Source organism: Pelobates fuscus, chromosome 13, assembly GCF_036172605.1.
Source record: "Pelobates fuscus isolate aPelFus1 chromosome 13, aPelFus1.pri, whole genome shotgun sequence".
NCBI classification, from domain to species: domain Eukaryota; kingdom Metazoa; phylum Chordata; class Amphibia; order Anura; family Pelobatidae; genus Pelobates; species Pelobates fuscus.
The window spans coordinates 36,802,036-36,824,249 of NC_086329.1; the positions used below are offsets into that span (position 1 = coordinate 36,802,036).

The 22,214-nt window shown below is 46.0% G+C and overlaps 1 protein-coding gene across 1 annotated transcript in view; it reads right to left on the reverse strand.

Moving 5' to 3' along the window:
• Positions 1–2,554: 2,554 nt before the first annotated feature.
• Positions 2,555–22,214, reverse strand: part of BUB1B (BUB1 mitotic checkpoint serine/threonine kinase B) — a 49,578-nt gene continuing 29,918 nt past the window's right edge. The window contains exons 20-29 of the mRNA XM_063440206.1: positions 14,895–14,982; positions 13,734–13,999; positions 12,744–12,907; positions 12,370–12,510; positions 11,200–11,309; positions 9,683–9,844; positions 6,845–6,987; positions 4,581–4,749; positions 4,012–4,121; positions 2,555–3,006 (exon numbers count right to left, since the gene is read on the reverse strand). Of these exons, the coding sequence (XP_063296276.1) occupies positions 2,826–3,006; positions 4,012–4,121; positions 4,581–4,749; positions 6,845–6,987; positions 9,683–9,844; positions 11,200–11,309; positions 12,370–12,510; positions 12,744–12,907; positions 13,734–13,999; positions 14,895–14,982 (1,534 nt within the window). The 3' untranslated portion in view covers positions 2,555–2,825. The remainder of the gene's footprint in view (positions 3,007–4,011; positions 4,122–4,580; positions 4,750–6,844; positions 6,988–9,682; positions 9,845–11,199; positions 11,310–12,369; positions 12,511–12,743; positions 12,908–13,733; positions 14,000–14,894; positions 14,983–22,214) is intronic.

Sequence of the window (22,214 nt, forward strand, 5' to 3'; positions counted from 1 at the left end):
AGAGATCTTCTTCTGCTCGACATTATACAAAGTACAATTTTGCTCCAACCGGTTTATGTTGTTCGATTTCTATAATGAAATATCACTTCATACCTTTTACGTGTTGTGAAGAAAAGGACCCTTTTAATTTGAGACTTTTATGGCCATTTGTGACTTTGTTTTATTTGTTCAGTAGCTGAAACTACCGAACACCGACCACCCCCCTGGCTCATTATCTACAAAGGGAACTGTCGATTGAGCACTCTTAGGGTTGCCGAACGCCATACGTGAGAGAAAACGGCAGCCATCTTGTTTGCACGAAAGGAGGAGGCGGGACTTGGTCGTCGAGTGTCTGGAACTAAAATCGGACACTCGACTTCCCGAACACTTCTGTGAAATTCGAAAACCCCTGAACTGATCTGGGTGACATTTGAATATGTTGATCACCCAGATCAGGGCTATCAGGGGATGCAACATTTATGGGGGTCCTGTAGGTTTTGGGGTGTTTTCCAAGTTTTGTGAAAATTATTTTCCATCTACCTGGAGACAATTAAGTTATTCCTTTATCTGACCCAATTATCTCCAGGCAGAGGATTGTCACGGTTTGTCCCTGCATTGTCATTGGCTGTAATAAGTTATATCCCTGTTTTCCACCAGGTCCAGGGGGTGTTCCTCTGGCCTGGAGAACTGCATAAAAGCCAGTGTGGCACAATAAAGATTCATTCCTGTTGTACCCTTCATGAAGTCTAGGCTCATGTTTGGGTAGCTATCTACTTGCTGGGGAGAAACTACTCGGATGCTGCATTCGTCTGGAACTATGTGTTTCTACACCCGAACTGCAACTATAATCACCAAGGCTTTGCAGTTTGGGAGGAAAAGGCGAACAAGGTACATAATATACCAGCGTTCGTAACACGTGTAATCTACAGAGTGCAGCAAAAACGATTAAGCAGTTTTGAGGGGTTAAAAAAAAAAAAATTAACTGATGTATAGAGAGAAAAAGGTTTTTTCGAATCCAGCAGTAAATAGCATTTCATATTCATTAAGTTTTAAAAATAATATCCTCGAGAAGGCGGCCATAAGCAGCAACACACTGTTGGAGACGATCTCTGAAGCTTTGTACAGCTTATTCACATATATTGCAGGGTATGGCTTTAACTTCTTCAATAATCAACCCTTGTAGTGTGTGAGGGCGATGTTTGAACACTTTCCTTCAGATATCCCCAGAAAAAAAAAAAAAATATATATATATATTTTTTTTTTAAAATAAAATAAATAAAAAATAAATAATTGCAAATGCTCGAATCTGGTGACCGCGCCAGCAAACCCACATCATCCCTCAAAGACCAGACGTCCGGGAAACATTTCTTTCATAACATTGAGTTAATTTCGGGCTGTAGTACTATCCTGTAGGAACCAGAACTCCCCCAATTCCTCTTCGACAATCTCTTCCATTGTGGGCTGCAGAAAATTTTCCAGCATTGAGACATAACGTTCAGAATTCACGGTCACGCCTTCCTCCTCAAAAAAGTACAGGCTTATCACTCCAAATTGTGATACGGCACACCACACCGTTAGTTTAGGGGAATGTAGCTGTCTTTCATTAATCATTTGGGGGTTATTTTAAGCCCAGTAGTGGAAATTGCTTACTCACAGCTCCACTGAGATGAAAATGTGCGTCGTCGCTACTGAAGAAAGCTGCTGCCGGCGGGATCTGTGCAAGCATTTGCTCACACAGATTTCTGCGGTTGGCGTAATATGCTACGCTCAATTCCTGAGCCAACGTCATCATGTAGGGATGAAACTGCAAATCTAAATGAAGAATCCTCCTCAGACTGCAGTCTGACATTCCCAAAGCAACAGCATGCTTTCGAGCAGAACGTCCTGGCGACTGCTCAATTGCTGCTCTCACCAGCTGCACATTTTTCGGTGTTCTTATGGACCTGCGTCGGCCATGTGTACCTTAAGCGTGGTACCAGTTTCCTCCAACCACCTAACCCACGTCTGAAGTGTGTTCGCATTAGGCACGGCATTGTTGCGCGGAATGTTGAACCATTTCCAAAAAGCTCTTTGCTCTTGATCACAGACTGGTTGTTTTCTAAAAATGCGCGCACGGCAAAGCCTCGATGTACTCCAGTCCAAACCATATTGGCTACTGAAATGGGGTGATGGACGGAACACAATGAGACCAAGTGCACCTGCCTCCCCCCACCACAGCCTGAGCATTGACCCCTCAAAACTGCTTAACTGGTTTTGCTGCACCCTGTACATGGCTAGATAATACTGGAATTCAGACCTGCGTGTCTATTCTGATCTACACAGAGATCTGCACATATTTATTTACTTGCCGTAATTGGTACGTGTACCAGACTGTTCTCAATGATACTGTTATTTTCTGTAAAAAACACATTTTCAATAAACAGAAATTTTCAAAAAACACCACGAATCACAAATTGCACCTATTTATTGCAAACATTTGAATTTAAAAACAAAACAAAAACTAAGCTATTATACAAGCAGACATATATATAGACAAACAATCTTTGTTAAGCCAGAAAAAAAAAAATCTTAGGCTTCAAAAATGTCCGGTAAAGATCAAGAGCAAAGACAAAATGCTCAGAGAAAAAACTATTATTTCACTAGTGCCACGGCAGCAAAGCAGATTTTCGAGTGGTCAAGACACATTTTCAAATACATCAAGTTACAGCTCCACAGGGACTCCAGCAGAGAGGCAACAGCATGGTTAAAAAGTAAGAAACCGTACTTATTGTAGTAAATCCAAGACAAAAGATAGTATGACATGGACAATGACACCTCCTTGGGCGTGTCATGTGCTACTCCTACACTTACTCATCGGAATCGAGACACATTATCAACTTGGACAAATAATTGGAAATCTTCTTTTCAAAACATCCATCAAATAATTGAGTTATTTCCACTTTCAGATCCCTTAGCAAGCTTGCTGTGGGTTCGTCTCGGTTTAGAATCATTGCAAAGAATGTGTCCCAGTATTTTCTGTATGAACATCTAAAAGAGACCACAAAGCATAGTAACACAAAGAATACCAGCAACAACCACATAGCCTAGAACTATTGGAGGGATGGAGCAGCAGGTCTATCCATGTTTTCCGATGAATGCAGCAGTTGCAATGAGCTGAACAGAGGTGTATGGGATATGCTTTGCTTCCAATGGAAACGGATTTCTAGTATTAGCCGAGAAGTGTAATTTATATTGTGATCTAGCAAGAACTCACTGGAGGAAGCTGCAAACCCTCGGGATTTACAGCAAAAGCAAGAACCTTGAATCTTACCGTTAACTCTTTCTTTGATCTATTTCATTGGTGTTTGGCTTAGTGTAATGTGTGGAGAAGTAAGACCATATGAAATCACTGTATCTTTAGGAATTTTCTTGTACATTGCTAAATAGAGTCTAAAAGTGAGGGGTGGCCAATAGAAGATACCCAGCTGTAGAACACGAGGTTTTAATAGCTGGGGATCTACCTTTGATCAATATACTCCAGAGCATACTCCTTTCTGGATTAGGCATAAAAGGGAGCCAGCATGTTCACATTTTGTAGCCAAACAATAGTGCTGAATCTCAGAATGGAGCAGTGAGCTGATCACACTACGTGAAAAACATGGAGAATAAGCAATTTAATTTAAAAATTCATGGTGGGTGTGACTTTCCTAGTGTTTCTGTTTAGGTGAAGTGTTTTGTATGTGTATCTGTAGGATATATAATGCTCACATTTCTCGTGCTTTTGGTGTACCTGCAGCTATAGAATGGTTACTCCAAGCACCATAACCACTATAGGCTGCCGCAGTGGTTATGATGCTAGCAGTATCCTTGGTAATGGGGCAAGCCGTTTTGAAACTGTTTGCCTACTTACCTGGGTCCCCTCTGCAGCAGGCTCATCAACATCCAGCTTCTGCAATGCTGCAGTAGCCGGATGGCGATCCTGTTCCTTCACTGGGTGAGGGCCACCTGATACTTGCTGACCTAGCTTTGTGCGGGTGTAGTAGTACTACTCACCTGCAGGGAATGGATTCCATGATTTTCCAGGTTGAATTTTCCTCATGCAACTGCAATGGTTTCCTGAAAATCATAAAGTGCACCAAATCTGCAATACCAAAAATGTCCACCTGAGGCCAGTAGAAATAAAATAAAAAGGACACAATGAGTTACATTCTTTACTTATGTAAAACTAGATATAAAAAAAAAAAACAATATTAGGACTCAAAATTGACAATAGCCAATGGCAAGTTAAAATTACACATATGGTTTCTGTGCTTGTTTGGGAGAGGGTGTTAGGGAGACAAAGAAAACAGACACAATGTAGTAGGAAAGACGTTATAGAAAGAATATGGAACATTTACAGCCTCCTGATCCTTAATTCAAAACAAAAAAGAAAACAAACTAAACAAATTGTGATCAGTCTTTTGAGGCTTCAGAATAGATACATTAAGCAGATTCTACGCTAGTGGTACCTTATTCAGTAATCTTTATATAACAAACAAGAGTGGGTGGATATTTACAAAAAATAAACTGACAAATAACTTCATTCCAGTTACCTTGGTGCTTAGGATGCATTTTTCATTTACCTGATAAGGAGAAGTCCGATGAGCAAGATATTGCTGTCCGTGCTTGGTCTGAGCTACTGGAAAGCCATGTAAATTCATTGTGGGACACAATCGAAGGTCCATACTACTGGAAAAGTCTATTAACTTCAACAAACCAGTCATCTCTGTGTCAGACGACAAGCTGAAGACGCTTTTCAAAATAAAAATATATTGAAATCATTAGCCCTCACCTTCGACATCGTCATTAGACCTCACCTCATCTCAACTCACATTGACAGTAGTGCTTTGTGAAATTAAAAAAAAAAAAAAAAAAAAAAAAAAAAGAAAACTAGCCCGATCCCTACCTCCCCCCCAATCTAAATTAAAAGAATCAGTTACTCAAAATGAAAGCTTTAGGAATTTTTGGTTAGGTTTAGGAATTGATGCAAAAAGGCAAATGTAACACGTATATATTGCTTAAAAGCAGCATAATAGGGGGCAGGGCCTGACTGCCAAGCAAGCAGGATGCAGGTTGAGGGAGCTTCTCCGATAAACCTGTGATATAAGCAGATAAAGCGTGAAATATTTACCTTGAGCGGCTGAATTCGACCCATGATATTGGGGAACAGCTGTGGGCTGACCGACTTAGCTCTGCTCAGTGTCTCTGGAGCCCGAAACCTACTGCGGCCTGCCATTTCAACGGGGGTGGGAGAAGCGGCCGGTCTCCCGCCTATTATCAACACGACTGTGGTCTGAGCTACGTTCCCCCCTTTGGACCGGCGGGGGTTATCCCGGTCTCCGCTGGGGCTGCAAACACAGCCCAACAAGCAAACTCTGCAACAACCCTGAACTGAGGACTGCCTCCGCAAGATGGCTGATGCACGTGGGCTGGCTCTACAGGGCAAGCTACACCCGACCTGCTTACCTCTCCGACACATGCCAACATTGGATGCGATCTTCAAACGGTTCTGGGCAACACTTGAGGCCTGTTCCAGACTGCTGACACCAGCTGCTCGGACAGCATAGGAGGCTCAGAGGTATCACGGAGAGGAGCGGGAGAGGCCTATACCAGGCAAGGTGACTTCCCACGCTACAGTAAAAACACAAGCACACCCTCCGGGGCAGAGAAAGAACAGGGGCAGAGAAAGAACAGGGGCATGGCTCCGGCGCAAAGATCCCACAAGCGGAAGACCACAAAACACCAGAGGCAGAGACAGCGTCTGCGACACAGACAGAGGGCTTCCTGCCACTTCCTCCGCTGGAGGAAAGCAGACACCTTGATGCCACAGCCCTGGAAAGAAATCAGAGAACCATCGAACTGGCCCCCCACCTCCTGCAGGAGACTGAAAGCTGCCGCAACATACCCCCTGGCTGCCCCTCAGCATACCAGCATACTGATGAAGCTGCACCTACATACCAAGCTTCCATCACGGGCCTCCAGGGTGGGCATCAGCTGACTGATGCGGACGACCATGGGGACTTGCGCTGCCCCCCCGATGCAAAGCGGCATAGCCAGTGGTACATGCCTACAACTTTCATGGATTCACTGTTATACGTTTCTCTTGTTATAGCTTTGAGTTTTTTGCGCCCACCAGCTTCAGACTCCCTTACTTGAAATAGTGAATGTCAAGCTAGGTACAGTTATTGTAGCACTGGGATGCGGGGACCGGGGAGAGCGGATTATACAATGGTGGAGGTACCAATTTTATAACCTACCTGATAAATTAAGTCAACTGCACCTCTCCCAAAACCCCAAACCCAGAGGTACCTCTGTAAGGTCACCACTCATGCTCCTTTTACTAACGGAGCCCGGTTATTACAGACTAAACCCTTATGGCTCGTGAGCGCAGCGCTCAACTTGCCGACAATTAACCCCTGATAGGAGCAGAACCAACCATCCTAGGCACAGGACAAAGGACACAGGCAGATAGATACCTTTATCAACTCATATGTCTAGCCTCCAGAGCAGTGTCCCCAGCGGCTACACAACCTGTTGCTTACTGTTGAGAATAGCTCCCCATTCCCCCCAGAGTCTAGATAGCCTCTCATATGACAGCGAACGTCACAATCTAGATCTAGACTGTTCTATTAAGCCTTGTATACCTTGCATGTTCCTAATCTTGTCATTACTCCTTATAAAAATGTGCACAGGTTTCCTCTGACTGCCTTACTGCATGTAAACCTTGTATCCCGACTGTCAATTGCTGTTGAGGCATGACAAACCTGTATGGAATTTTCTGCACAACAAAATAAAGAATATAAAAAAACAAAACAAAAAAAAGCAGCATAATAATTGGGCAACTCACCGATCATCCAACAGCAGAGTCTCTGGTCTCAGATCCCCGTGCACAATCTCCACGTTGTGAAGTTTCTCTACCAGATCCAGTAAGTTGTAAGCAATTAATAAAATCATTTCATCGGTGTCTTCCTCTGGATCCTGTAGAATACTCTGAAAGAAAAAGATTGAAGGAAGGAATGCTTAAACACAACAGAACACAAAATTATTATTATTTTTTTTTAAATGGGCTGGAAAATAGGAATCTAAATCGGTAAGCTGCATAGTCCATGGGGAAAAAAATATGTAATTGTGCATTAGGGATTTGAGATGTACAGAATATGTTGTAATAATTGGAAAAGTGCATTTTTCTAAAGTCATTTTCCAAGAAAACAGAGCAAAAAAAACTTTGGAAAAGTACCGCATAATAGTCACACCCTGGTTTTTCAACCCAAAAATTTGTTCAAATTTAATTAATCACGTAATAGTTGCATAATTGACCATTGCTGTTTTTGTTGTGAGACATTCGTAATCTGTAAAACTGATGGCGAACATCCCACTGATCTTATACTGAAGAGAGGATTTATGATCCATCAGTTTATTGTATTTTAGTGAATTTTATCTCTATAATGCTTTAAGAAATGACAGGAAGGGGGGCGTGGCCGACAGCGAAACAGAGCGGACGGCCGAGCTCCGCTCAGACCCAGAGTAAAACACCGGGAAAAAAAACACGAAATTGTGGAAATCTTACCCGAAAGACAGGCACCCCCACAGCAGAGACAATGGGGAAGAAAAATAAGAAGCATCAGGGTCCAGCCAAGCCCCAACAGCCTGACATCAGGTCAGCCTTTGAGAGACCTATGAACTCACAGAGACCTAAGATGGTGCCCGAAGCCTGCTGCACACCCGAGGCATCTGAGGCCTCCCTGGAAGAGGAAGACTCACTGCCATCTCCTCGATCCTACATCACAGAGTCTGAGGAAGATGAGGCACCTGCCACGAGAGGCGACATAGAACGGCTTCTAGTTGAGATGAGGCAGAATTGGAGGGACGACCTCCAGAAAGTGCAGACTGAGGTGGAGGAGGTAAGGCAGAAAGTTAAAAGCCTAGAAACAAGAGAAACCTCCAGGGACGAAAAAATACAGAATGCAAGCCGGGACATACAGGAGCTTGCCTCACAAGTTAAGCACATGAGACACACACTCACCACAATGGAGGTCAGACACAGGCGGAAAAACCTACGCCTCAGAGGCATCCCTGAAAAGGTGGACAACACACAGCTCCTGCCTTACACCCACAGCCTCCTGACAGCCATGGGCATTGCCAACAACCCTGACTTACCACAGGTCACTTCGGCATTCAGAGTACGGAAGTCTGCGGCAGCACCCACCGCAGCACCCAGAGATGTAATCGTGCTGACCCGAGACATCTCCGTGAGATCTGCCATACTGACAAAATCCAGAGACTGGATCAGTTGAGGGCCACATGATAGCTGTCTATCCGGATACACCATTCTCCATCCTCACAGAAAAGAGGCAACTTGCACCTATAGCCAAGATACTCAGAGACGCCAATATCAGGTACCGCTGGGGCATGGAAGGATCCCTCCACACAGAAATTGAGGGAGAGAGCCACACACTTACCTCGGGGGATGACATGGAGCTCTTCCTACAAACGGCCGGACTGACAAATGTGCCACAGCAAGGGACCTCACCTCCCACCAAAAACCCAGGGGACTCCGAGAGCATTAACAAACGCCGGCACAAGGTGCCGATTAACAGCGCAATCAAGAGGCTGACTCCGTTGCCCAAGGCTGCGAGAACCAGCTCCGACAAGTGATGGGGACCACACAGAGACAGAAAGAGTTACAGAAACCCCTTTGCGACACAACATGGCACATTGGCCCACAGGACTCTGTAACTAGGCACAGCTCCTTATGGTCCGCAATTGACCACAGAGTAACAGCAAGTAGACAACAGAGACTGCTCAACACCTTGCTATTGATCCCTACTGTTACATCCATCACTGTTTTCATACCCATTAAGATATTAATATGCCCACGTTTTTACTTAACTGAATATATTGGAAAAGTTGATTATGCTATTCTAAATTGAATAAAATATAAATTTAAAAAAAAAGAAATGACAGGAGGTCCGGGATCAGGATCAGAGTTTACGTAAAACATTAGAAACTATGCCATCTTATATTATTAGCAACTATAATATCAGCAAGTGTTAAACTGGTATTAAAAAAAAAAAATAAAGCGTTGCATATATAATATCACAATGCGCTCACCCCCATTTTTAAGGAAACAAATAAGGCATTGAATCAGCAACCATTATGCAGTGAAATAGGGTATTTCTGCAAATTATGAGAAAAGTAAGAATAGGTCTCCAACCCTAGCAAATAATATTTTGCTAATTTATCAAGGTTTAAGCATGTCAATCCGGTCTATGCAGTGCTATCAGAATGCAACAGCAGACATCCACTTCAGCATTGGCCAAGTCAAAGCAGAGGGACTGGGCTTAAGGTGCTGAGGAAGTCTGATTTTATGCCCACAAACCATCCCACCACAATTAATGCAAAGTGCCCCTTTAATAATAAAATTTTCTCTCAATCAATTTATATTTCAGACTTGTGAGTTCATTTCCTTTGATGCTCAAAGTTTGGCATTCTTGTTCTCAAATCATGCTTCTATTTGCAGGTGTGTCAGCATCTTGGGTGGGCGCATTTCGCAATTTTTGTACCTACTACGGTTTGCCCAACTCCAATAAAATAAGTTAACCATGGATATATAGTGTTTGAAAACTTAAAGAGTGATCATGTAGGTCGAGATAAGGATATGTATCCATGTTTTGTGGCTTCTCACCTCAACGCTGAAGCAGTTTATATTTCTGTAGAGCATAATACATCCATCCTTAAATAAGTAGCAGTTGCTCTGCTCGAGAAAATTGGTCTCAAAACATTCTCCAAGTCGCTCCTTCAGCTGCAATAGGATGTAGAAATCCCAGGGTACTGGCTGGTACTCCACCTACACAACATAGAATATTCTATTAATAGTCACAAAATCATCAATTTCACATAAGATTTGCATTAAAAAAAAAAGCTAAGCAGAGGCCAGAGGGTAAGAAGTGAAAACAAATTATTTTGTTGTTTCAACTAACAAGACAAGGAACAATTTGCAATTATTTGGTGCCACCTGCATGTTATACCGTGCCAGTCTTGGGCCAAAGCAAACACTGGAACAAAATCAGTTTAGTAAAAGAAACATTGATTGCTACAATTTGTAAATGAACACTTTATTTACTAGCGTTGTCATGTAAATCCTGAATGTCAGACGAGTTTATAGCTGCACATTATGTATTCTGTGTCCTCAAAATAAAATCATTTGTTACACATGGATAGGCAACTGGATGCAACGCATGTTCAGTCTGGCTGCCTTTTGTAATGCCATGTGATCACCTGTCAAGTTACCCAAAGGAAATATTTGGTGCGGAGGAACAGTAAAACTTCGAGCTGATTAACAGATTGCCAGGTTGATCTGCCTTTGTATAGTGCAGTTCTACGAGATATAGAATAAGTACCAAATCAATTTTAATATAGGAATCTAAGTCTATGAACTTTTACTTTTTACAGATAAATCTGTAGGTTTAAATGCTGTGACTGGGAGCATGAATTCAGTTGGAACAGCTAGATTGCAGGACAAAGATTTTGCCAGTTAAGGAATCACTGAGGCTTACATGCAAGTGATCTGGCGTACCTTTTTTGAAATACTAGTTTTTGAGTCAAGTCACTAGAATATTAATGTTGAAATATTGCATGTTTTCATCTATCAGTTTATTTTAAACTACGCTTACAAAGACAATATTTTAACAGTAGTAGAAGGTGTGGACTTCATCCAAGGAGGAGGGAGTTGAGGGAGGACAGACAGAGCTGAGCAGGGGCAGCACAAGGTAGATGGGGGGGGCAAGCTGTGAGTGGTCGCATCAGATGCTAATTTTGCACAGAATTGATTGTTCTAGGTTAACTAATGTAGCTACTGGAGATGGAATTATACCTTAAGCAGCTAAGGGGGTTAACCTCAGTACGTGCAGCATTTTAGAACGAAATGCTGAACACACAGATTCCAAACGCAATAATTAAACTGACTCAAGTGTCATAGTGCTTGGAGTAAACAGTGTTAACCATTGGAAATTAATAATGTATTTCACGTTTTTTGGTTCAAAAATAACCAATCTGGGGGAAAAAAAAAAACATGTCAATGTTAGCCAAGTTATTCGCTTTTGTTCTTGACAATTCACACTTTAATGAATAATTATGAGAATAATGAGTTAATATCAGCTTGATATTTTTATGGAGACATGATCTTAAAATTCACAAACATACCTTTAATGCGACCTTTATACCACAACTATCGAAACCTGCTGGGTATCCTATATACAGCTTAGTCTTCTCTCCCAGTGGTATTTCACGCTTCAGACTCAAAGTTTCATCACCTGTTAATAAATAATGCAGACACCAGCTCTACAAAAGTCCTCAGATTGAAAGAAAATAAGTCATGGCTTTATCAGAGTCTTTGAAGACTGATCATTCTATGCTACAGAAAAGTTTTTTTCACCAAGACAAAAATATAGTCCTAACTGTATACCAGTAAGATTTCCTTATTCTAACATCAGTACATTTTTGGAGCCCCATCATGCCAATAGTTTGAGTCCCATTTTCTTAGTCTGGTTCCTCAGCCCCATGGACTCTTCATCTATCCCCTCAGTTGGTAGTTCTCGCTTCTCTCACTCTATATTGTGCCTACTGTGGCAAAACTAGCCACTTTAAACTGTACTTTCATAAATGTGCGCGTATAACTTTAAGAACCAAGTGTACGTCTGCATAATGTGTTCCATGCGAACAATAGCGTCCGTATCCTGGCGGCATGAAAGCCACCAGAATTCATACAATAGTTTCACTAACAGTGGATTTCAACACTGTTCGTGAAACGAACAAACTACCGAAGGGAAACCACACACATGTGTGGCTCCCATTAAGGATAATTGGTAATTAGAAGGATTCAGGGTGGCCGCCGTTCGACTACCGACCACGCGGCGGTCGGCCATCTTGGATCCTTTGTTAGCCCAGCGGTATTTGGTCGTCGAGCGCCTGGAACTAAAATCGGCTACTCGACGGCACGAATACCGCTGGACTTCCAAGCCGTTCGGGAGCCCCGGTCCTTCGGTAAAGTGGTTCCCTAAAGTCAATCGGTAGTTTGAAGATAACTTAAACGTAATGTTTGTTTTGTGCGGCATTCGGTTATTTATGCTGGGATCTGAGCTGTACTTTCACGAAATGTGCGCTCAGACCCCAGCTATCTAACGAACATCCATTTGTTTACATATCATGATTATTATAAAAAGTTATGTATTTTCGTGTAAAATGTCAGTTCTGCTGCACGGAGGGATAATCCACTTAACTGTATATTCTAGTGGGAGTATCCCTCTCATACAGCAGTGCATTCTTATTACATGATTTAGAGTTTTGAAGGTTACCAAAATTTGAATATCATACCCAAAGTCACATCTGCCTGATCCTTCATGACTGGGAGACTTTCAACCCCGTGCTGGATCTCTGCGGAAGCCAACAATTCATACATTGGCTCCAACAGCTGCATGTGCAGGTCTGCAATCTCCACAGGGTGAACAGTATCTTCTATAACAAAACAAAATTATTTTATCATTAAATCAACATATCACAGGGCATGTCAAACAGCTACATTGGAAATTTACCAATGATTGAACACATCTGTGTGTTCTCATAACACCGTGACTGTGTTATTGCTACAAGGCAAGGAACCATCTTCCAGGGTGGTTACGAGACCAAGCTTAGAATATACCAACAGAGTCAAAGTCAACAGATGTGGCTCTTCCCACAGAGAAACTTACCTGGTGTGAGCTCACACACCCCGGTTATCAGAGCAGAGTTAAAGTTCTCCAGGACTGGCTGCATTTTGGAATGCAACGTGCTGGTAGAGTGTGAGTTTGAAGACATAGAAGAGACAGAGGACAATGAGGTGCGTGCATCTTCTCGGCTTGCTTCTAAGATAGGACTGTAGAGAAGGAATACACCAAACCGAAGCCAGTGAGACAACATATGGGAGGAAATAAGACATCTAATTTCTAGCTGTTTGTTGGATACACCACAGATTTAAAAACCACTGAGAATTTTAATAAATGTGTTTGGGGGTTAAACAGGGGGCAGTACGGAAGATAAACTAATTGTGCACCACCTTTCCTATACTGCAGATGTTTTTGGAATGCCAACTTCTGGTTACAATTTGTAGAAAATGAGAGGAAGAACAGACTCCAGTTTCTACAAAACCAAAAGATTATCCTAGAAAAGGTGCAGCATATCCAGTGACCACAGGAGACATCTCAGCTGAGAAGTTTCACCTTCATTAGGTTAAAGTGTCACCAGTCTGTTGTGGGCACAATATAAAAACCACACTATTCACCTGACGCAGGGCTTGATAAAATTAAACTCATTACCAATGGCGGAGTGTCACAAAACAGAGCTAAAAATAAAAATAAAGTTCATGATGTTCACAAAGTCATCGCATCCTCCAATTATAAGTATTTGATGGTCTCCGCTATAATTGTAATTTGGTCAGGGTGAGCAGTCATATGGGCATCCTTTGGGTCCAGCTGATTTTTTTAAAATTCTATTTGTTTCAAAAACCAAAGCTGAGAGGCCATTAGTGAAGTGAAAAATTATAACAGTTTAACTTTTCACAAAAGCAGTCACGTAACTAATTACCCCCATTCTCAATATGTAAAGGGACAAATAAAAATCATACACTATGCACAAAGACAGTAAGTTCGTGCGCAAACACATACAATCTAGCATAAGCTGTTCAAGGTGGTTTGCAGACATACCTAAGTTTTTTTATGCAGTGTTGCTTTAAATAAGACTCTTCGCATACAGGCGTTTTCTCTCTGAGAGGGAGTCTTTCCATGTCTGATGTGCTGCCCTGTGCAGACTGCTCCAACTCATCTCTCGGCTTGTGGAAAGGAGTCGACGCCAGCTGAGCAGCTCTTACAAACTCACAGGTATCTTCCAGGTCCGGGATTAGAGATTTATTCTCGTGTGAACCACACACAATGGCATCCTCATTTAAGGGCTCAATGCCGTACAATGCATCCTTTTAATATAAGAAGAGAACAGAATAAAACCTGACGTTACATAGAAACATAGAATGTGACGGCAGATAAGAACCATTTGTCCCATCTAGTCTGCCCAATTTTCTAAATACTTTCATTAGTCCCTGGCCTTATCTTATAGTTAGGATAGCCTTATGCCTATCCCACACATGCTTAAACTCCTTTACTGTGTTAACCTCTACCACTTCATCTGGAAGGCTATTCCATGCATCCACTACCCTCTCAGTAATGTAATACTTCCGTATAATATTAAACCTTTGCCCCTCTAATTTAAGACTATGTCCTCTTGTGGTAGTTTTTCCTCTTTTAAATATAGTCTCCTCCTTTACTGTGTTGATTCCCTTTATGTATTTAAATGTTTCTATCATATCCCCCCTGTCTCGTCTTTCCACCAAGCTATACATGTTAAGATCCTTTAAACCTTTCCTTGTAAGTTTTATCCTGCAATCCATGAACCAGTTTAGTAGAAGCCAATCAATCCAGCCAAGGAGGGGGAAATCTAGGTAGGCTTCATGTGAGAGCAGCATGCATCTACCTCATATGTGTTTAAAAACCTCAAAACATTAAATGAAACTGCCCTTGTATAAAAATCGCAACAGCTCTTCAGCTAGGGTGCTCTAATTCAATGTGCCCGGTTTCCCTGTTATTGGACTATTATGGAGCAGTCTGAAAGACTAGGCCTCTCCCCATCACCCATAGCTTGGCCCACCTTCGTCTGCAATGATAATGCAAAACAATTCTGCATTACTGGTGTGTATCCATCCAGCCAAGATGACATTGATGGGCTGAAAGCACTGAGGGTGGCTAAAGTAGATATAGGACGGGTGGTGATTCTAGCAGAAAGAGTGACTTTGTGAGCAGGACCCAATTTCTTACTTTGAGCAGAGAATGTTCATGGAATGATTTTGGCCGGTTTACAGAAAGAGGACGACGTACTGGGGGTGGCATCATGTTCTTAGCTGACCTGGAAAAAACAAGAGAACGGAATATAGAATTGATATAGAACATGCAGTTTGCAAAGTCCCCTTTGGGAAGAAATACAAAATGACATGTATACACTGTGCTACTAAAACATGCTAATAGAACACATTAAATGATGTACTTCAATATGGCCAGCACAATAAATGTGCTAATATTTTCCCCACAGCAGTCAGCTTGATAGATTTCCCTTTAAAGGGGCAGCTCAGGCATAGAAAGTTGAAATACATGGAGTAAGTCGCACTTCACCGGAGCTCCGCGACCTCGACCCACAAAGCCCCATATAACCGCTGATCTGCGCTCGCAAGATGGGTAAAACCAGACGCCTAGGGACCCCAGGGCCCTCTGCCTCCAGTCCCCCGAGAAAACAAGCGGGCCCGATGGACGATTTCCTTACTACCCCAGACGGCTACCGAGCCACGAGGCATGCCGACAAGATGGCGGCGGCATCCCCAGGCGCGGAGAGTGGCGCGGACTCCGAGCCCAGTTCGGCGAGAGGCGACACCCTCACACAGATCACGGCAGAGCTGGCAGCCATCTCTGCCAACATGTTCACCAAACACGACAAGGCCGCCATGATAACGGAGCTTAAAGCAGCGATCCGTGAGGAGATAATGGAGGTGCGTAGGGATCTCTCGGCCCTCGAGGTACGAGTCACAGAGCTGGAGAGCGAGAACCTACAGGCCATACAACACTCCCAGGCTACTGATCATGCCACTGCCAGACAAGGCTCCGTGCTCTTGGAGCTCTGTCGGCAGGTGGAGGACCTGGACAACAGGGGGAGACGAAACAATATCAGAATAAGAGGCTTGCCTGAAACCGAGTCTGAAGACCTCAACAAAGCCCTCGCACAACTCTTCACCCATATCTTGGGCGATGAGGCACCGGACGAATTCCACATCGAGCGCGCCCACAGGGCCCTACGTCCCCCTAGAAGTGACGGCCTCCCCAGAGACGTGATCTGTTGCCTTCTCTCCTTCTAGCTTAAGGACGCTATTATGAGAGCAGCCCGCAAACAGTCGGTCACCTTCCAAGACGCATCGGTCTCTCTATATCAGGACCTATCTTCCCTCACCCTCGATGCCCGGAGAGCTCTGCGACCGCTGACACGCACTCTCCAGGAGAAACGTATCCCGTATAAGTGGGGCTTTCCATTCAGCCTCCAGGCGAAAAAGGGGAACACGTGGTGCTCCTTGAGATGGCCTAACGACCTACCCAGCTTCCTGAGGGCCCTTGACCTGCCGCCAGTCACCGTCCGCAATTGGATTTTGGACCAACCGCCACCTCGCCCAACGCACCCCGAGGTCCCCGAGCTCCTCCGCACCCAACCCCGCAGGAACGCGCAACCCATGCGCTGGGGTGGCCCAGGTGGTTCGGAGGAATGACTGCAACAGCACAGACCCGAGCCCGGAGACCGCAGACCGTCCTGAGCAGACGCTGACACCAGTGGTCCTATCCGGGTATCATCAATAAAAAGCTAAGTACTTGAACATGTACCCACTGGGGAACCCCTAACACACTCTCAGGGACGGGCACCAAGACACATAGCTCATACAGCCATACGAAGCCCCTGGGACTATATGGTCACCTATGGCTCCACTTTGACTCCCTGAGGGTCCACGCTGTATTTGGGAGGGGAGCGGGTACTTTACCTCAGCACAACGACCTGGGTCACCTGAGAAATGGTTCCCCCCCGAACCCTGACTGGGACCGGCCAGATGTGCCCGATATCCTCACATTGCAGGGGACCTTAGAACTTACCTATTTCCAGCGAAACCCTACCCTTATTGTCCCTCCCCACCCGGCAGGGGTCGCCATGGACTAACCTGAGACAGGCTGAACCCCACGAGACTCCCTTGAATTAACCGATGCCCGCTTTTGCACGTTGCATATGGTGGGGGAACCTGGGGTCATATCGTTATAATGGGCCTCTGACCAAGGCTGTGGGACTTTATGTTTTACAGTATGCATGTTTTATTGTGTTACCATGTACCTCAGCCTGTTGGGATCGGTAGCACCATTTGCCACATTACATACAACGGACTGCACGGTCCACCCCTGTTCTTCGGGCGGCACCAACGGGCGTATGCCCCTTGGATTCGCCTGACACTGAACGCGGCCGCGACGCCGGGTCCGCACTTCATCATTCCAGTAGAGCCATACCTTACCAACCTCGGATACAAACCCTGCGGTTTCCCATGATTCCATGTTCCCATGAGCTACCGTATGTTGCCAAGAATCTCATGCTGTTAATGTTTTATAAAGTTTTGCATAGTTTTCGGTGCTGTTAACTGTCATTTCTTTAGGTGTTAGTGCAAACTGAGCTGCCAGGCTAAGATCCCCACCGGGAGTCTCCCCGGGTTAATTTCTTATTCCAAAACGAGGTACCATCCTGACACAGTTCTACACGGACATGCGTTGGCCAGCCCCCATCCTACATGGTGACCCCCGGGGCTGACCACCCGGCTCACGATACAATTTACAAATGACTTAGTAGTGACTCGTACAACCCTAACCTGAGAGCCAATACATCGACAAGTGAAGACTGTCCCATCTCCAAACCCGCAATGATTCCCTAAGTTGAAGCCTCCTCAAGCTCCCATCTTGCAGGAGGCTCAGTGGACGCCCCTCGACGTGGGTCGAGGGTAGTCGGACTCCGACCATTTCAGACGGACTTCACCTACTGTTATTCTTCACCCCCCTGCAACTGACCCACCTGTAAATTAGGTCTTCCCCACTCGACCTAGGGCTATAGTTGTCTTTTGCTCTTACAAACTTGACGGGCACCCCCCCCCCGGCACAAGGACAGTTCTAAATTACCTCCCCCCCCATTGCCCTACCCCCCCTCCCGCCCAAGATACCCTCTCCCCCCCCCCTCCTGTTCTCTCTCTCTTCTTTCTCTCTCCCTCCCCCTCCCCCCACTTGACCCCCCCCCCCCTCTCCACCCTCTCTTGCATCCCTCCCCTTCCCCGAGGCCCGGCTCCCACCCCCCAGACAGCCATGGCGACCACCTTCTCGCCTGCACCTCTGCTTTTACACTCACACAATGTACGTGGCCTTAATGCCCCTGAGAAACGACGACATCTGCTGAGATCCCTATGGTCTCAGAGGATCTCGATAGTGTTTTTACAGGAGACGCACCTTAAGGGGGTCGATGCCCCCCAGGTGCGGGACAGGAGGTTCCCCCTGGGATTCTACGCCAACAACCCCGATGCTAAACGCACAGGCGTTGCTATTATATTTGCTAATACAGTCCCGATTGAGAATACCATTTCGCTGGCCGACCCTACCGGACGATTTCTATTTGTGAAGGGAACAATCGCGGAACATAAGTATACTTTTGCCACGATCTACTGCCCCAATAAGGGACAACACCGATTCTTAGCGAGAACCCTGTCGCAGTTAGAGAAATTCCGGGAAGGTACCCTAGTGCTGGCTGGCGACCTCAATATCCCTCTGGAGCCCCGGATGGACACATCCACGGGCACCAGCACGATCCCTACACACTGTATCCGCCAGGCCAAGCAAGCCTTGGCTAAGGCGGGCCTGATCGACTGCTGGAGAGTGGCGCATCCCGAGACCAAAGATTATACATGCTATTCCGCGGTTCATAACAGATATAGTCGGATAGACTACATTTTCCTCGCCCAAGAGTTTCTCCCTTTCCTCACCACATCCACTGTAGGAATACAACACGACTCGGACCATGCCCCAGTACAAATTAGGCTTACAACGCCGCTTCTCAAACCTCGAGAACGCCAATGGCGACTAAATGAGAGCGTATTAGCCGATCCTGACTTTACCGCCCAAATCGCACAGACTCTGACACATTACTTCACCGACAACAACGCCGCAGACGTACCCCCACTTACGGTCTGGGAGGCACATAAATGTGTGATCCGGGGCCAATTCATCAGACTCTGCACCCAACGGAAGAAAGACCACGCCGCACAGGTTCAAACATTAATACGCACAATAGCAGACCTAGAGACTAGCCACAAACAGGACCAAGCAGACGACATATACTGCAGACTCACTGATCAGCGTAGGCAGCTCAGAGACTTACTCGCCCAGAAAATGCTTCACACCGTACGAAAGTCCAACAGACACTTTTATGAATTCTCCAATAAGAGTGGGAGACTGCTCGCCCGTACACTGACCCAGAGACAGAGGCAACGCCATGTACACCAGATCGTAGGGGAAGACGGGACAATGAAAAGGGCTCCATCAGACATATTAAAAGCTTTTAGGCTCTTCTACTCAGACCTTTACAACATTGACAATACCACACGACACGCGGAGTCGCCACGGCGCCTGCGGAAAATAGAGACCTTACTCTCGGAATATGTAGGGCGCAAGGTCCCGGAGGACCTGGCCGAGGAACTGGCCCAACCTATCACCATAGAGGAACTCGCCGCAGCCCTCAAGGTGTCTAAATCAAACAGGGCCCCCGGCCCAGACGGCCTACCGACTGCGTACCTACGTAAATTCAAGGACATACTGTTACCGCACTTACAGGAGGGACTTAATTCCCTTCTAGATGGTGGTAGGTTCCCGGTAGACTCCCTGCACGCGACAGTGACGGTCATTCCTAAGGAGGGGAAAGACCACACCAACTGCGGAAGTTACAGGCCGATATCGCTCCTTAATGCTGACCTCAAGGTATTTGCCAAGACCATGGCCCTTAGACTCGCTCACGTACTCCCCGCCTTGGTACATCCTGACCAGGTGGGTTTCATCCCCGGTAGGGAGGCCCGGGACAACACCATTCGAGCCCTAAACATGATGCACTCCGCCCGGTCGACAGACAAAAACCTGGTTCTGGTCTCCACAGATGCCGAGAAAGCCTTCGATCGGGTGGATTGGCAGTACCTCGAGGCCACCCTACGACACATGCAATTTGGACCCCACGTCCGCTCCTGGATCCAAGCCCTATACACGAACCCCACGGCCCGTATTCGGATCAATGGCGCACTCTCAGCCCCGTTCTCCATCTGCAATGGTACCAGGCAGGGCTGTCCCCCCTCCTGTTTGCCCTCACCCTGGAACCTTTCCTGGAGGCGGTCAGACGGGATGGGAGCATCACGGGGTACAGACTGCACAATGTGGAAAACAAGGTCGCCGCTTATGCGGACGACATGTTATTTTTTATCAACAACCCGGCAGTCTCATTCCCCAACCTCCTCCGGGCCTTCCAAGACTTTGGCGAAATTTCTAACCTTAAGCTGAATACGAGTAAATCTGAAGCCCTGCCGATTTCGCTTGACGCTGAGAAAACCGCACACAATTCCGCTTCACATGGTGCACTTCCAAATTAAGATACCTAGGGATCTGGCTCCCCACCGACCTGTCCCTCCTATACCAACTGAATTTTCTCCCCATACTTTCAGACATACAGCTCGACGATGGAAGGGCCTATATGTCTCATGGTTCGGCCGAATAAACGCCGTAAAAATGAATGTTTTACCACGTTTCTTATTCCTCTTCCAGGCGGTCCCCATATACCTACCGAGAACTTTCTTCGGCTCCATAACCGCGGCCGTACGTCACTTCGTGTGGAACGGGAAGGCGAGCAGGGTGAGCAGGGCGATTCTAGAACGACCTAAGGCCAAAGGGGGTGCGGGGCCTCCGTCCTTCCTGAGATACTTCCAGGCGGCCCACCTACTGCGGATGGTGGACTGGCACGCTCGCCCTACGACCAAATTATGGGTTCCCATGGAACTCGAACAGGCGGATGGCTCACTCCCATCCCGCCTGTGGTTAAGCTCTCAGACGACGGGACCCCTGCGAACTGGAAACCTACTCATAGACGCCACATTAAGAGTCTGGGAGTCGCTGCGATACTCGCACCAACTTACGACCGCAGATGGTCACCTCACGCCCATAACATATAACCCTAAGATTGGAGGGGGGCTCACCCCTGCAGACCTGCGCGCATACACCGACTCGGACTGGCTATACTTTCGACAACTTCTACAAGGGAACCGGCTTAAGCCCCTAGCGGGTCTGATTGGTGACAAAACACCCTCGGGCGTGGACAACTTCCATTACCTACAAATACAGGCATACTAGAGGACCTTCCCGTCCAAACACCTACACAGAGACCCCACACAGTTCGAATCGCTCTGCACAATACGGACCCACCCCGATAAGGGGGTCTCCAGACCTTATGCATTACTACTGTTGAGCGAAAACTTAACACACCCTGGATTTGTGTCCAGGTGGGAGAGGGAGACGGGGACAACACTCACAGACCAGGAGTGGGAAAAGATTTTTACCCTAACACACAAATGTTCCATTAGCTCCAGATACCACGAAACAAACTTTAAAATCTTAACCCGCTGGTATCGAACTCCTGACACCTTGCACCGAATAGATGCTGAGACATCTGGAGACTGTTGGCGATGCGGATCTGCTGATGGCTCCTACCTCCATATCTGGTGGTCCTGTCCCGGTATCATTCCTTTCTGGACAACGATTAGGGATACCATCCGACAAATCACAGACATTTCCTTACCGTTCCAACCCCTACCCATGCTTCTACATCACACAGACATACCAACCTCCACCTATAAAAAGTCACTGCTTAAACATCTGCTGACAGTGGCCACCTCTTTGATCCCCACAAAATGGAAGAGACGGGATGCGCCCACGCTCCAGCAGTGTTTAGACAAAGTGGGAGACATATACACCATGGAATCCCTCACGGCAACACTGCAGGACAGACAGGAGAAATGTACGCGTACCTGGGCGCCCTGGCTATGGTACCTCTCGGTAGCAGGGGCGCGGGCCGAGGCCTCGGACTCTTCCCTCTCCCCGCTCTCTCCCCCCCCCCCCCCCCCCTCCGCCGCCCACATGAATGTCTTAGACGGACAGACTAGCTGAAGCTCGTTCATAATCCATCCTACGGACGACCAAACACCAACACACATGTAACACCTGCTACGGATTGATCTCTTATATGCCTATTAATGACGTACCCACGGACATAACTCGCCTACCCGCTGATATTCCTGGCCACGGGTCGTATAGGCCACACCGCGACAGACACGCTATAAAGCCTGGCATCTTAGTTCGCCAACTTGTGACCCCCTCCTCATCACCAGAGTAACCGTAAGCCTTGCTGGGCACTGAACGCTACTCTCATGTCTTTACTAAGGATGATATCAATACATAGGTCTACTCTGTGGTTAACTCTGGTCTTACAATATAAGGTCA